The 15,525-nt window shown below is 40.5% G+C and overlaps 1 protein-coding gene across 11 annotated transcripts in view; it reads right to left on the bottom strand.

The window, feature by feature from the left end:
* Positions 1-1,641: 1,641 nt before the first annotated feature.
* Positions 1,642-15,525, bottom strand: part of SPATA13 (spermatogenesis associated 13) — a 165,800-nt gene continuing 151,916 nt past the window's right edge. For all 11 annotated transcript variants that reach the window (XM_087759455.1, XM_087759444.1, XM_087759452.1 and 8 more), the window contains 5 exons: positions 15,077-15,309; positions 11,504-11,633; positions 10,562-10,934; positions 6,950-7,024; positions 1,642-5,690 (listed from right to left, as the gene is read on the bottom strand). In XM_087759455.1, coding sequence (XP_087615581.1) covers positions 5,509-5,690; positions 6,950-7,024; positions 10,562-10,934; positions 11,504-11,633; positions 15,077-15,309 — 993 coding nt within the window. In that variant the 3' untranslated portion in view covers positions 1,642-5,508. The remainder of the gene's footprint in view (positions 5,691-6,949; positions 7,025-10,561; positions 10,935-11,503; positions 11,634-15,076; positions 15,310-15,525) is intronic.

The following is a 15,525-nucleotide window of genomic DNA, read 5'->3' as shown; positions in this document are numbered from 1 at the left end:
GGTACTCCTTGCTCTGCTAACCTCTGCCCTCTCAGATTTGCCCTTCTGAACTTTGCTGACGCCAAACTCCAGTGATGTGGACACCTTCCAACCTTCATTCGTCTGCAGAGTGGTTTGTCCATCATGGCTGGTGGCCCACTCTGAATGCTAAAAACATTAAAATGACTCAGGTAAAACCTTGCCCAGGTGTTGCTGTCATCCCCCTTAAGATTAAAAAAAAAAAACCCACCAAACATGTTGTGCTGACAGTTTATACAGTTTTGACATATACTTAAAATTTCATGTTCTCTAGCTAGCTAGAATAACTCATTTTGAAAAATATTTAGAAACACACTAAATATTTGTGTGCTTTCCTTACAGGCTAGATGATGTCCAGTTTTCCATTGCTGACTTTATAATTTCTCCTTTGGTACTGTAACATAAAAAGGCCCACATCTTTGTCTCTGTTGCCAAGCACAGACCATCGTGTAGCCTCTAAAAAAAAAAAAACAAACCAAAAAAAGGAAGACAAGCAATGCCATTTCTGTGCGAACTAAAAGCTCCACCTGATAGATAGCTCTCGAAGAACTTAAAAGCTGACGGTATGGAACGATCTACAGGATTTAGCCTGACTGCCAAAGCATGAAATAAAATGCACAAATGAGCTCACCATGGCCAGATGAATGGCAGGCTCCCTAGAAAGCCCATTGATCACAACGTCCTACTCCAGTGTTCGCTCAAGGTATGTTTTTCGGTCATCTGATCTACCTCACTAAGTGCTCAGACTGTGCCTTCCACTTTGATATCGGAGCACTCAGCACACCTCCCACTGCAGCAGCGGCACTTGGGAGGCCTGGGAAACTCTCAGCTCTGAGGTGAACCAAGAAACAGAGATAAGAGCTTGGACATTGGAAGGAGAGGGAAAGAATTGGCAAACCCAACTATTCTGCCAGTGTTTGAACTTGCCAAAGCATTTTTGATGAAACGATTTCGGTAAAGCATGTTATTTTGTTAAAGCTAACGTGTCTTGGCAAAACCTAATTTTTGATGCAGCCTTGAGCAGGAAGGACACACGCACGCCTTTCAGATGTGGTCCCCTGCTCTCTCAGAATAACGAGAAATTAAAAACTTCCCTGAAGCAGAGCAGTAAGTTGACTCTCCAGCAGCATTGCCCATTGCTCTAACAAGCAGGCAGGTAACCCACACACACTTACAGAACACACCTTTTGGGTGAACCCTTTCAAAAGGTTTTGCTTTTGTTCCAAAGAAAACAAAATCTAATTTTCCTTACCTGAACGACAGTACTTAAGTCACCATCCTCTGTTAGCAGGAGCTTTATTAATACAGAAGCTGCATTTGCATTTACTTCCAAGGGTTACTGTGGGAGCTGTCTGCCAGGACAAGGTAAAGCACGGAGATCGCAGATGCATATGGCTGAGACAGTAACAAGGATGGGTTTTGCCTGAACGATGAAGACTTCAATCCCAGAATCCGGTTTAGTAGTTGTTAAAATGAACTTGTGCTGCTAAGTGCTATAGCTGTTACTGGAAAACCAAGAGAGGAGGGTGTGACATTTTTTTGCTTTAAAATAATAAAATGGCAGTTGATACATTTTTGCATCACAGAGGATATTTTGTAGACAATAAAAAAAACCCACAACAATTTTAAAACTGCACAATAAAGTTTTATAAGACACAGCTGAGGAACTTCAGCTTTGTACATTATTTAATTCAAACACGTACAGTAAGAGAAAAATAATGGGAATGTAAGTTTGTACTTATTTCCAGAAAATAGATTCATTTGACAAACAATGTTCCAAGAGTAAATAAACCTTGTAATGCAATTATTTCAGAACAAATGCACATCAAGCTACCGCAGTTCTATACATTGTACTTCAGCCGTCAACAGCCAATTCATCTGCTCTGTAGCCAAGACACTTCATTTACAACATGTGTAACAGCACAGAGATGGTAAGATGCACAAAGCAATGTACATAAGATAAAATGTTACAAAACACTTGTATATATAAAATATATATGCAAGTCACCCCTAATATTTACAACAAATAGTTTTAAATTAGAGATCGTTCAAAAGGCATCTCCTACATACAAATGCCACACATACAGAAAAAAAGCAGAAAGGCAGTCAAAGAAAGGTACTGTGTTAGTTATGGCTAAAGACCTTTGGCTCCAAAACTCTGTTATAATTATTTTCAAAAGACAACGAAAACGTGGAACATTTGAGTAGTCTGTCTTTGAACGCCGTTATTACACTGACCACTAAAACTCAATGTGAAATTTAGCATGGCAAGAGCCACTTGTAAAACAATCTTAGTATTTTATACATCAAATGCTCCGAGTCAGATGCAATTATGGTTTGGCATTTTCCTAACTCAGTGGGAACACATTTGAGGACAATTACATTTTACTGCATCTCATGCATAAAGTCTGAGGTTATTGGGAAGGCTCTGGGCTGTGCTTTACCTAAATGAGGCACAAATGTGCTTAGTAGTTGCCCTAGAACTTTTTATAGTAACTTAAAGCATGCAAAAGCAAGAGGAAAAAAACAGATGTTGCCATCACACCTTTCTGATGGTATGTAAGTTTTGTCATCAGAAGGAGGATCAGGGCAAGAGCTGCTAGAATACAAACTTGTACATTTTAGCTGCAACTCTTTTTCCCACAGACTCTAAAGTCAGGCTGAACCCCAAGTAAATATTTGTCTTAATTGTTGGATAATGTAATTGTGTGTTTTCATTTAACTATAATTTGTTTAAGATTATGGTGTGGTCTAAATTTGGCCTGTCTTGTTATATTTTATCTTAATCTATTGCAAAGTCAGATTGCAACGAAAGACACAGAGAATATTATTAAATGACCATGTCTGTAGGTAGGGTACTATATGTAAAACTGTCCTGAGTAATCTGCATCATGAAACATTTGCTTTTTATCTCTCTGAAATTCACTTCTTGAGAAAAAAACTGCTGCATCTAAAACCATATGCAAACATTTCTGTTCACTTTTAGGGCTAAGGCACCAGCACTACTATGTGGGAAGAGCCTTCATGGGCACTGACACATCAGAAGATACATCCCAAAACCTCCTTTTTTTTTCCAGCCCTCCACAGAACTGAGCCCTGGAAGGAAATAGGTTTTAGCAAAGACACATACGTAAGTACGTGTGGCCCTCATAATGTCTTCAGATTCAGCTGGGAAAGTTTCTGGGCGAGCACTGCAATCCAACTTCAGATGTTTTTTTTGCATCTAGAACAAGTCTTTCAAAATGTGATTATGAAAAACATCATCTCCACTTCCACAGTATGTGCATCACTTTGGTTTGCAGGCCTGAACGTGGCAAGTACCCACAAAAATGGGTATGTAAGAAACACAAAAGGGTTACTCATTTAAGGGGAAGGGCATCCATCCATGCCTCCACTTGGAAGTCTGCCCCTTGTGTTTAAATTGAGCATTTAGAATTATCTTTTAAAAAAATCTGAACAGAAATGGCTTGTTTTAAACATCAAAAGAAAAATACAACCCAAGCAGCTTTTTTCACTAACTTTCCCGTGCATTTTCTTTAAGCTGGATCATTGAAAATGTCAGTGCCTATTTCCAGTTCTTAACTGTTTCAGGTCATCTTCCAGCGCTATGGGAAAGCACAAGCAATGAAGTTCACTGTGCAGTGAACAATTCGGCTGAGCATCACCAGACTTTGCATTATTGCTGAGCTATATACACAAGGCATTTGAAATGTACAGTTGTCAAAAGATGTCACTTAAAATCAAAACCACAAACCTGGGCTTTGCAGAAGTTGCCACAAAGTTATCAAATCACAAAATCTAGCGACTAGTGGGCTTCACAACACTGATGATAAATAAAAATATAGAGGTAACAATAGTAGTAGGAACAAATACGTGTTTAAAATAAGGCTTTTTTACAGTGTTGTTAAGATGCCTGGCCTGTAGCTCCTTGTTTGTTCTTCATATATTACAGATTCATGACAAAGCTGATTGTGTCCATTGTCAAAGAATACCCTTGGATCTATCCGTATCAGCAGATAATGCCCCTAATCAGCAGCATAGGATAAAGTATTGTAAAGACATTCATAGCAAATCAGTTCTGAAACATATGGAGTCTTTCTTTCCTTCCATATTACCAGCAGTCTTGTCATCCTTAATGAGAGCTATCAAGCAGAAATGATCAGTGCTGCAAATACCAAGATCCTGTTTCTTCCTGGTGCCTTTTTAAAAGTCAGTCTCCCAAATCAACTTCATGTCATAGGCAAATCGTAGCGATGCAAATCACGTATTGCATACGCTGGCCAGAGCTGACCTTAATCGAGTCAGGTTCCTCCCCTTCCAATACAGACTGACGTCTCTGAGACAAAAATCCATCTCCTGTCCACACAATTTGTCTGTCCCTTCCAGTAAGGATTTCTCTTTCTTTGTGAAGAAATAGTTGGTCAAAACCCATTGTCAATTGACCGTGTATAAGAAGCATGGATCCAGACCTCTTCAATATATTTACATTACCATTCATCCATTTTCTAAGTCAAGCTATATGAATACAAAGTGTGAGAACTGTGTAACATAGCCAGCAGTCAGCACGTACTGTCTCAACTCTGACTTTGTACATTCACATTATCTCCATTAGAAAATAGAAAAATACTTTTTACACAGAGAAATAAGCATACTGGAAATATAAAGAAGTGCCTCTCAGGCGAAGAAGTGCGCAAAAAGTGATATAAAAGCTCTATAGTGAAGAGCATACGTGCATGCAGTATATTGCCATGCCTGAAAGTAATCAATCCGAGATGCCCTGGGCTCCTCTTGTTTCCACTTGTGTGCAATAAATGCACATATTGTTATAGTCCATTTCACACTCTGTTGATGTTTCTATACGACAGAATAAAATTTCCCTGTTCCAATCTGGAATATGGTAAGGCCTTGTCGGATGTCTCCTGCCATTTGGCAACTGAATATAAAAAGACAGGAAGGATTAGGGTCCACTAAATTCTGCAACAGCTGGTTAATCACATGGGATGTCTCCACCTGATTTTAATGGGTGGTCTCTGCTCAGTGCTCCAAAAGGAAGGAGAAAACTCTCTCTCTCTCTTCCTTGATGATATACCCCTAAGGAAAAATTCCTCCCTATCCTAAATATGGCCATCAATATAAGGTTAAGAAAAATGAAATGTTACAATGACCTGCATGATTCCATCACTACTTCAACATAACTAAGAAACAGAGATCAAATACTGCTGCTTCAGAGTAACAGCAAGTTGTCTTTGTCAGAAGGGAGACTGCTCTTCATCAGCAATGCTGAAACTTGGCAACATTGACTTCCGAGCAGTCTTTAGGAACTTCATTCTTCTTCTAGACAAAGGTTGTATTTCTGGCTCAAGGGAGCCCAAGGTTTACCCTCCAAAACTGGAGATTCACTGAGCTCAAATAAGCTTAACCGTGTCTCCAAGGTCCTTCTCTGGAGTAAGTCTCCCTCCATGCCAGTGTCCTTCCCAGGTCCTTGGCCTCTCACTTTTTAAAGGGGGTGAGTTTGTTGAAGGTATGCCAGAAGAGGGATGGCTTCCGCTTGGGTTCTGCCAGGGCAAAAACCTGCTGCTGCGGGATGCTGGTAGGCACAGTGATGTGGCGCTGATGAATAGGATGCAGGCTTTGGTGTGGAGGAGGCACAGGACACCCGTTATAGCTTACACCTGCAAAAGGAACAGTTTAAGAAAGTGTATGAGTCAGCTAGCAGAGCAACCAATACTGGGAAAATCTAAGCACAGGACCATGGGACAAATTCAGTGGTCCATAAAGCCAGTATGAATTTTGCCATGATCTTGAATGGAAGCACTACTAAAGGTTACCTTTTCTGACGTTTGACTTTTTAATTGCTGCATTGACTTGGCTTAAGAAGAGAATAATACCAGTAAAAATAACATTACAGAATTACCAAAAATAAGCAGCAGTTTCACATAGCCTGGCTATATTGTTTGCACAAGTAAATTCTGGTATTTCAAAGGAATGACTTAACACAGTAGACACTCGTATTTTAGTCTACTCTCAGAATAAGGCTGGGTAAAATATTGCTATCAACAAAAATGTTATTTCTTCAATTTGGAAAATATTTTTCCAGGCTAATGCTCTCAGACTTTGACCTTTGTACATTCTGAACAGAATCTCCTGATCGCTATTTTCAGCCACTCCCCTGAAAATCCGGACAGGTTTTATAGGTAACTACTGACTGATAAAGAGAAAATGCTTTAATAATATTAATTCCAGGGAGCGGAGAACTACCTAATATCAACTCCTTCACTCCTAAATTCAGACTTAATCTGGTCGCACTTGCTCAATTTATTCTCTCAACACACTAGAGACTTAGGCAAATTTAACTTTAACACGGAAAAGGACAAAATCACAACATGTTTTCTGAGAGAGAAGAGGAATAAAAAAGCTGTTTCTAGAGAAATACGTTTCTAGTCCATCCTTCCTTCTAGTCTAGGGCAGAAGGAAGCCATTTTGAGTGTGTTATCATAAATACAGCAACACATGGTGTGGAGAAAGAACTTTAGGATATTTTAAACAAAGCACAGAATTGCTAAAGAGCAACAAGGTGTTTGAGTAAAAGCAAAGGAAGTAATCAGTAACCCTCATTTCTAATTCAGTCTCTGCATGCATTTTCTTACATCCTTAAATAAACCACTTGCCCTACCTCTTGAGTTTCTTCTCTAATAAAGAGAATACTGATTTGCCTGTCTGAAGGAGACTGGGGAGCTGATTTAGTAGGCAGTTTACAAAGGCATTGGAATTTGATATTGAAATACAGGTTAATGGAAATTATTTGAACTCTATGAAAACCATGAAATTTTTTTAAAACATTGAAGAACTCAACCATAGCCAGACTGTGCTATTTCCTAACATAAAGAACACTGGAACACAGTAAGAACGTAAAGCAATTCTGAACACCTACCTTTAATTTTTCCATGCCTTGACTTACGGGCATTCTGCATGGCTTGTTTCTTCTGGTTTTCTGAGATTTCCATTCCTATGTTGAAGTGTAAATTAGGGCAGTGGTATAAAAATACTGTATCTAATACTTGATTACATTAAATTAAAACAAATAAGTAAACTATATTTTAAACAATTTTTAGTAAATCTTGATATTAATATACCTGAAGTTTTTAGAAGTATGTTTTACTTTGTCATATAAATTTAAAGATAGTTTTTCACTGGGATAACAATAGGAGCATTAATTTGCCTGTAGATTACTGGGAAAAGCTGCTTTCCAGTTCCTGCAAATGGCAATCACTGGGGAACTAACCACACAAAAAGTTCTTTTTATAGATAAATCCAGATAACGAGATTAAAAAAAAGTGTAAATTAACACTTCTGAAAGCTACAAGCCACCAAGTAATAGATCGCAAATGCAGAATCTGTTTCTTTTTTCACTCACTCTGAACTAACTCGGGGCTAACAAATTGAAGTCACTGGTATTGCAGTAGTACAAATTTGGGTATCTTTCCCTCCACTCAGAGGAGACAGTATCACATAATCTGCCAGACACCGAAGCAGGCTGTGACGCGGTTGTGGCTGCATCAGACTGGGGCTGGAGCCCTCACTCCGGTTTCTCATGTACTTGTTTGCATACTTGTATGACTTACATGATGCTATAGTATGTGGTCAACCCTATACTATTTGCTATCATGTGGTAGGTGTATGACTGATCTGTGCTGAGTACAGAGATGACAGACATCTGCTATGAAAGGTGACTGGTGTCATCTGGACCCCGTGTACAGGCACTCCAGTTTCCTCTCCCTGTGTAGAAGACAGTTGAGATACACGGGTATGTTACGTTTGCACAAGGAGACAACAGGGTGCACGTGCTGTCACTCATTTCACTCATATGCACATAAAGAAGACAGAAGTTGCAATGCAAAGTCAGAATGAAGCATCTGGTTTGGTTCCATTTTGCATCTTCCCGTACTTCTCTATACTTTTAAAATTCCCTTTACTTTTTTTAGCCTGAACTTATGATAAGTTATTACAAATCAGCCTATTAACTTACAATACAACAGCAGTTAGCCATAATTTTGGGGTAGCATAAGTTCATTTTATTCTGCAGGTTTTTTTTCCTTTATAGAAACAAGGAAACAGATTAAAAAAATCAAAGCAATTTCATCAACAGAGATCAGACCACTTTCTTAGGGTTACTATTAGTGGTTTGGAGAAGGATTTTCTGGCTGTAGCCTTTTCTTCCCATATATTCATAAAAGCTAAGAAAAGCTAGATATGGTTTGGGAGACAGTGACTCACACTAAAGTGTCTTTGAAAATAGAAGTAAAATGCCATTTGCAGTTCTGAATTGGAAGAGTATGTATTTGTTCTCTGAGTGGTTAGATTAGAGGCTTTGTGTGAAGTCCAGCAAGATAGCTTACAAAATCAACAAGATAAATTTAAACCTGAGGTTGAGAATACTGGCACCTTTCCACTGGTTTTGGCTGAAGGAAATGTTCAATTATGCCAAAAAAAAGAAATTTTAGAAAAGAAGCAGTCTTCTGGGTAATAGAGAAAACATCCAAGCCACTGTGACTCGCAAGACCAGATGGACATTAGCTATTACAACTCAGCTATCTTTCCTCTGGTTCATGATGCCTGTGCCAAAACAGGTACATCGCAATAATGAGTTGCAACATTTGAAAAGCAAGTTTCCAGAAGGCTGGATGTTACATGGGCAGAAAAGACTGCATGTGCCTATGTGCCATTATTAAAAATACAGTTTCTCATTATACTGAATTTTCTTCACTAGATTGCACAGTGCACGTGCAGCAAGCACGATGGACCCTCCCTTGCAATCCTTGTGCTCAGCACCGTGGGAATTTGTGACCCAGCCCTAAATAAGGGTTAGTGCTATTATGACAGATCTCATCGTTATCACTGCCACTGCCACCACTGTTGAATATCCTATGTTGATTTTCATGAGGTCCCAGTAGAATAAATAATGACATTCAGGGCTGTAGCTGCTACACCTTTGCAGTTCCCTCATGCTTGGGGATTTCTGCAGCAGTGTCACTTAGAAGGAATGGTAACACCCCACTGCCTGCACAAGACAGACCTGCTGCTGCCCAGGGCAAGCACTAGTGTCAGCCTCAGAAGCATCCTGACATACAGCATTTAGCCCATTCAACATACTCTCCCGGTGCTCCATAAAGCAACCACTGCCGGAGGAAGTGCAGATACAGACTTGAAGAGCTCAAGAATGTTCCTCAGAAAGGATAGGAATGGAAAGTGTTCACATTTTATCTTCTTTTGCTCAGTCCTGCTCACAAAAGTGCACGAGCTGTGATTTATTCCATATTGTCTTTCCATATGACTGTACTACTGTTCTCATATGCTGGAGTGGAGGCTTTCTGTAACTTTAAGAGGGATTGTTTGGACACTCATCAGCAGATCCTCTGCACTGCTTTATTACCTTTATTACCTTCTGATCACTGGAGCAGGCCTTATTTTTGTCATATTTACAACAGCATCAAACAAGAGAAAGCCACTAAGATCAAAAGGTTTACATTTGTAATCTAAGCGTTATTCCTGTCTTCGTATTCTTCTGAACAGGTGTTTTAAGTGAACATGGAATATGAGATTTGGCATCTTGTTTAAATTTTAATAATTTCTGAATTATATCATCCACTTCACTGCACTTCCAATTTTAACCTGCTGTCATCTAATGCCTAAGCTTGAAGAGTGTTATAAAAAAGAGAAGTTCTCATAAAGTCAACACACACAGATGCACTAATATTTTCATTACTTCTTCAGGAATATTAAAGAGAGTTTTATTTTTCGTATTAGTGTTGCTGCTTTCTTTGTGTATGTTTTGCCAATGAAATTTTGCTGGAGCTTTTGTCACTGATCTTAAAGGAAGCATGAAACTATGCAAAAAAACCCTGTAAACAACAATCCTAAATGTACATTCACACAGAAGACACTGTCCTTAGAGTGCCCCACGGGCTGTGGGTCTAAAGCTGATCCTAGGATTTGCTACATTTTTTCTCTGCTCACTCAAGGTTAGACTTCATTTCTCTGTAAACTGCGCAGTGGTGCTATTGTTGGGTCTGTAACTAATGATACCATGCAACTGCACAGGTCTCCTGGACACAGGAGGTACCATTATATGATATGGACAGTATAAATCTACAGTTATTGCTGCTTAGCTTTATGAACAGATGTTTTGGGCCAATGATTCATATGAAGTGCTAGGATTTTGGATGGATTTTTATTATTGATTGGTCTTTGTGAATTGCATCTTGTCATATCTCGTACCTGATTCTGCTCCGTAATGCACCACAATCACATGGGTTGTGCTGTGACACTGATGTCATAGCTAACTGCCCTGGACCTTTGGCCCACAATGACAGGGCAAACACACCTGAATAGGCTTCACTTACACAGCTAAAGGTCGTGTCGGGTAAGAAAGAGACACCAGTCCCAGAAGGCAGAGTGCACATCTGCACAAAGCATAAACAAGTGTAAAAGCAAGAAATTCCCCTTTGTTTTTTCCACCTTTTAGAGAGGAAATCCTTCCACTCACCCATTTCCTTGTCTTCCTGAACTCTTCTCCTTTCACTTTCACAAGCCTCCATCCATCTCTTTTTATCCCCCTGTTTTTTTGCACAGAACAAATGAATCTCTTCTGTTGCTCTGTTTATTATCTTAAAAGCATTCTTGACATTAATGTTAAAGTCTTTGTCTCTGCCATCTTCAGTGTCCACAATTTCCATCTCATCCATGTCAATACGATCCTTATAATACAAGATGTCCCTTCTCAGTAAGTCCTTCTTACAGAACACAAGCTGATGGTCAAAAAGGAAGAAAGTCCTCTGCTGGCTTTTGCCTTGCTTTGATATTTTGGTCAGTTCTCCTGAGTGGATCAGTTCTGAGCTTCTGGCCAACACATCTGGTCCCTAAGAAGAGATATATATATATATATGCAGTAAGTAAATAATATTTTAAGATCTTACTGTGTGCCCAGCCAGTCTCATTTTATAAGCAAGTCTTAAGTTCATTGTTTTTTCTTGTATTTTTATTATTAGATTTGAAAATGTCATAGAATGTAGGTAATTTCATACAGGCAAATTCAATGAATGTGGTTCTGCTCTACTTTATTTCTGCATAAATCAGGAGGAATCTCATTAAAGTCAGTGAAGCAGGTTCAAGTTCTGAAAGAACTACCAAAAATCCAAAGGAGATTTTATAGGTCTAGCATTGAAAAAAAAATCCATTTTGTCATCTCAATCCAGTATCACCTCAAAGACAAGTGTCCATGTTAATACACGCTGCTCTTCCTGATTTATAAATAAGATAATTAGTAACAGAACCACTGCAAATGAAGCAACTGGACTTTTAACTGAACAATGACCAGTTGAAAAGTAGACACTATGAACTACCTACTACGCTGAAGAAATATCCTGTAGAGGACGTGAAGTACTGTACACAGTACCTTTGCTCAGGGAGGGGACAGGCTGACACTTACCTCCCAGTCTACAATAGAGACTTGCCAACGTGCAATCTTGTCTATGCTTTCTAGTCTTCGTTTTCGCTCATTGATCAGGCATGCTACATTCTTCATAGCCTCATATGCAGCTTTTATGTTGTTATAATCACTGTGAAATGTAGGCACGTTTCAAAGATCACTTATGCAATGGATATGATGCAATCACAAACTGTGACACAGTGCTTGAATATGCCCGCATTACCCATTTATCCCTCTACTTGGGGTACTTAAATAAGAGAAACCTGATTCTCAGATACCCTGAATCTGACATAGTAGTCTGTACAATTCAGTGCTACTGCACGGCTAGGCTTTGTCCAGGAGCAAATTATTAAACTGGTGGAAGGCGGCAGAGGAGGTAAATTAATGAATTGAAATACTGTCTCTACTGAAAACAATGGTAGAGTTCCCATTGACCTCAGTGATACCTACATTTCACTGAAGGAATTTGTTTTTAAACAAGATTTTAGTGGGATTTTATTGGGAAGGGCATTCCTTTAATCGTGTTTAAGAACTGTATTTTCTCCCTCTTGTTCCCAATGGCTGGGTCAATGAACACAAATGGAGAATGCTATGTGGGCAGAAAAAATATCAAAAGCAACCTCAAACAGGGTGAGTGAGGAACCCAAGAACATGGGCACCAAAGAGAGGAATTAAAGGAGACAATGCTGACAAAGTGGCCTGTTTTCATGGAACAAGTGTGTGAGAGCCAAGATGGTCACCTTCCCCTGCCTGCTCCAGGTCAAATGCAACCCTCCTGTCCTTCTTCCATTGCTCTGCTCCCCTCCTTCTTTCCCTGAGCTCCCCACATGCTTATGAATCTCCCCAACCTATAGGCAGGCTTTCCTTCCTCTCTGAATACCATCCATCACTCCTTCACCTTCCTCAAATCCAGTTGGTAACCGGTCACAACTGGTGTTCCCCAGGGCTCGGTATTGGGGCCAGTGCTGTTTAATATCTTTATCAATATGATCTGGACGAGGGGATCGAGTGCACCCTCAGTAAGTTTGCTGATGACACCAAATTGGGCAGGAGTGTTTATCTGCTGGAGGGTAGGAAGGCCCTACAGAGGGACCTGGACAGGCTGGATCGATGGGCCGGGGCCAGTTGCATGAGGTTCAACAAGGCTCAGTGCCGGGTCCTGTGCTTCGGTCACAACAACCCCATGCAACGCTACAGGCTGGGGGAGGAGTGGCTGGAGAGCTGCCTGGCGGAAAAGGACCTGGGGGTGTTGGTTGACAGCTGGCTGAATATGAGCTGGCAGTGTGCTCAGGTGGCCAAGAAGGCCAATGGCATCCTGGCTTGTATCAGGAATAGCGTTGGCCAGCAGGAGCAGGGAGGTGATCGTGCCCCTGTACTGGGCACTGGTGAGGCCGCACCTCGAATCCTGTGTTCAGTTTTGGGCCCCTCACTACAAGATGGACATTGAGGTGCTGGAGTGTGTCCAGAGAAGGGCAACGAAGCTGGTGAAGGATCTGGAGCACAAGTCTTAGGAGGAGCGGCTGAGGGAACTGGGGTTGTTTAGTCTGGAGAAGAGGAGGCTCAGGGGAGACCATATCACACTCTACAACTACCTGAAAGACAGCTGTAGCAAGGTGGGGGTCGGTCTCTTCTCCCAAGTAACAAGCAGTAGGACAAGAAGAAATGGACTCAAGTTGCACCAGGGGAGGTTTAGATTGGATATTAGGAAAAATTTCTTCACCAAAAGGGTAGTCAGGCACCGGACCAGGCTGCCCAGGGAAGTGATTGAGTCTCCATCCCTGGAGGTATTTGAAAGACGAGTAGATGTGGTGCTTAAGGACATGGTTTAGTGGTGGACTTGGCAGTGATAGGTTAACGGTTGGACTTGATGATCTTAAAGGTCTTTTCCAACCTAAATGATTCTATGATTCCAAATGGAGTCTCTGAGAAGAGAGAAGGAAAGAGACAAATTTCTTGCCTTAGAGTCCCAGCATAGCAGCTGCCTTCCCTCCTTTATCAGAATACCTCTTGCAGAAAAGGGAGCCAGAGGTAGAAAACAGCACAAGCCAGAAATAAATCCTGCAAAGGGGTCAGCCTCACTGTCCTTTTTATCTGCTTCTGTCTCAGTTCCTATTTTCATCGGCTGCTGCTGATGGATGCGCTTCCCTTCTAAATCTGCGCGTCACTCTCCTCTCTCTATTTGTATCTATGGAAACTCTTTTCTGCCACACTGTATACAAAAAGTGAGATTAACAGTAACAGGATCCTACTGATGTCAGGGAGATGCCCCACAGGGTGACCGCATGATATCCACACTGCTACTCTTGCCCTTCCTTATCTCAGTTCCTTCTTTCTCTGTTGGTGTATACGTTATTCCACACTTGCTGCATAACCTGTGGCCTTCACAGCAGGCTGTGCACATTGGATCTTCACACTTTTTATGAAAACAAAACAAAAAACTACCAAAAAAACTCCAGTTGGCTGGAGCTTTACCAAAGCTCCGTGTGGGTGTAAGCCTGCCTGTTTGTGAGCATCTCTGTGCATTGGGCGCCTGTCTGTGCTTGTGGGCATCTCTGGGTGCTGTGCCACAGAAGAGGAAAACGGGTACTATGGGTGGAAGGTGGCAAGACCTTGCTGTCACTTCATCTGCAGGTTTAATAGCTCTCAGAATAATCTTTCTAAAATTAGTAGCAGTGAAAGAGATACCCATGCTAGTAATTGTTATTGCAGGACTTCCCAGGTAGCCACAGAACTGAATGGAGGCATTTCACATCCGAATGTCAGTACTTCACATCCCCTATACTTTGCTCCTGGCAAAAATCCCAAGGGGATTTTTTGGTGCTCTCCAAGGGGAGTTTTCTCAAGGTTAAAGAAGTGTAGACTTTGGCCAAGGAAGCATTGCCTCAGGCTGCATTTGGACTTCAAGCACAGGAGTCACAATGGAACATTTTTCTTGCAGTTGTACAAGGTAAAAAGGCAGACATTTAAAGATAAAATCTTAATTTAGTCAAAGGTTTAATCAGCTCAGGGTATACTAGAAAGGTTAATAACTTGCAACTTCAATTCTTATTTATCCCAGCTGAAAATATAATATCTGGACTTTATTGCAAATAAAGGCAATGTTTATTACTAATAAGTTTCTAAAAAGCATTACTTCCAAACTTGCTCAGATTGTGTTTTTTCCTAAGGCCCTCTTTAACTTTTCTTGTGTCCACAACATTTATGCAGCTTCCCCCTTTCTTCTGTGAATTTCCTTCTCCTTCCTTTCTTTGACATATTGGCTTTTTTCACTCGGATTTACACCTCCCTTCCTGCATCCTATTTCAGCACCTTCTTCCTTTCCTTCTCCCTCTTTCACTTATCCTCATTCTGTCTTGCATCCTGTCAGCCCCCTGTGCTGCATTTTCAGGTAGATACCGGTTTTGTTAATACTTGCGATGGTTCCAAGATGCCCATCTAGTATGGAGCTCCTGTCTATAGTGGTCAATGGGAGTTTTGTTCCTGATCTCAAAAGCCTCAGTGTTGTGTCACCCACAAAGCTTGAGTAATTAGGTGTTACTACTATTATAAGATTTGTTTTTTTCATTCTCTCACCTGTGCTCCTGAGTGGTGTATTTGAGCAATTCTGCAAGCTGCAGAGGGTATTTGCAGATTTTCTGAACGGGCGTGAGAAGAAAACCATCAATGGCAATGTCAATCATCTGCTGAAGCAAGCGACAGGCCTCAAAGAAGTGACGGTATTTGCCCTGTTTCATTAGTTTGGAAAGTTCAATGCAGGCACTGGGATGATTGTTGCAATACTCTGAATAAATAGCAAAGCCTTCTTGCTATAAAAAAAAAAGTCAAAGCTTTAACTAAAGTATTTGTCTCTAAAGGAGGAAAGATATTTTTGTAACATCTATTATATCTAATTAGATTAATTAATCCATTTCCTATATTGTTTCCAGGCTGATCAGACCTTGAAACTATGCAGAAATCTACATTGTAACTGTCGAAACTATGTTGCTTCTTTGTAAGAACACAGAAATAGAGACCTCCATTGA

This window comes from Nipponia nippon, unplaced genomic scaffold (assembly GCF_047370975.1).
Source record: "Nipponia nippon isolate SJK-2023a ecotype South Korea unplaced genomic scaffold, ASM4737097v1 scaffold_2, whole genome shotgun sequence".
NCBI lineage: Eukaryota > Metazoa > Chordata > Aves > Pelecaniformes > Threskiornithidae > Nipponia > Nipponia nippon.
Note: the sequence above shows the minus strand (reverse complement) of the source record. Positions and strands in the feature narration are given on the sequence as shown.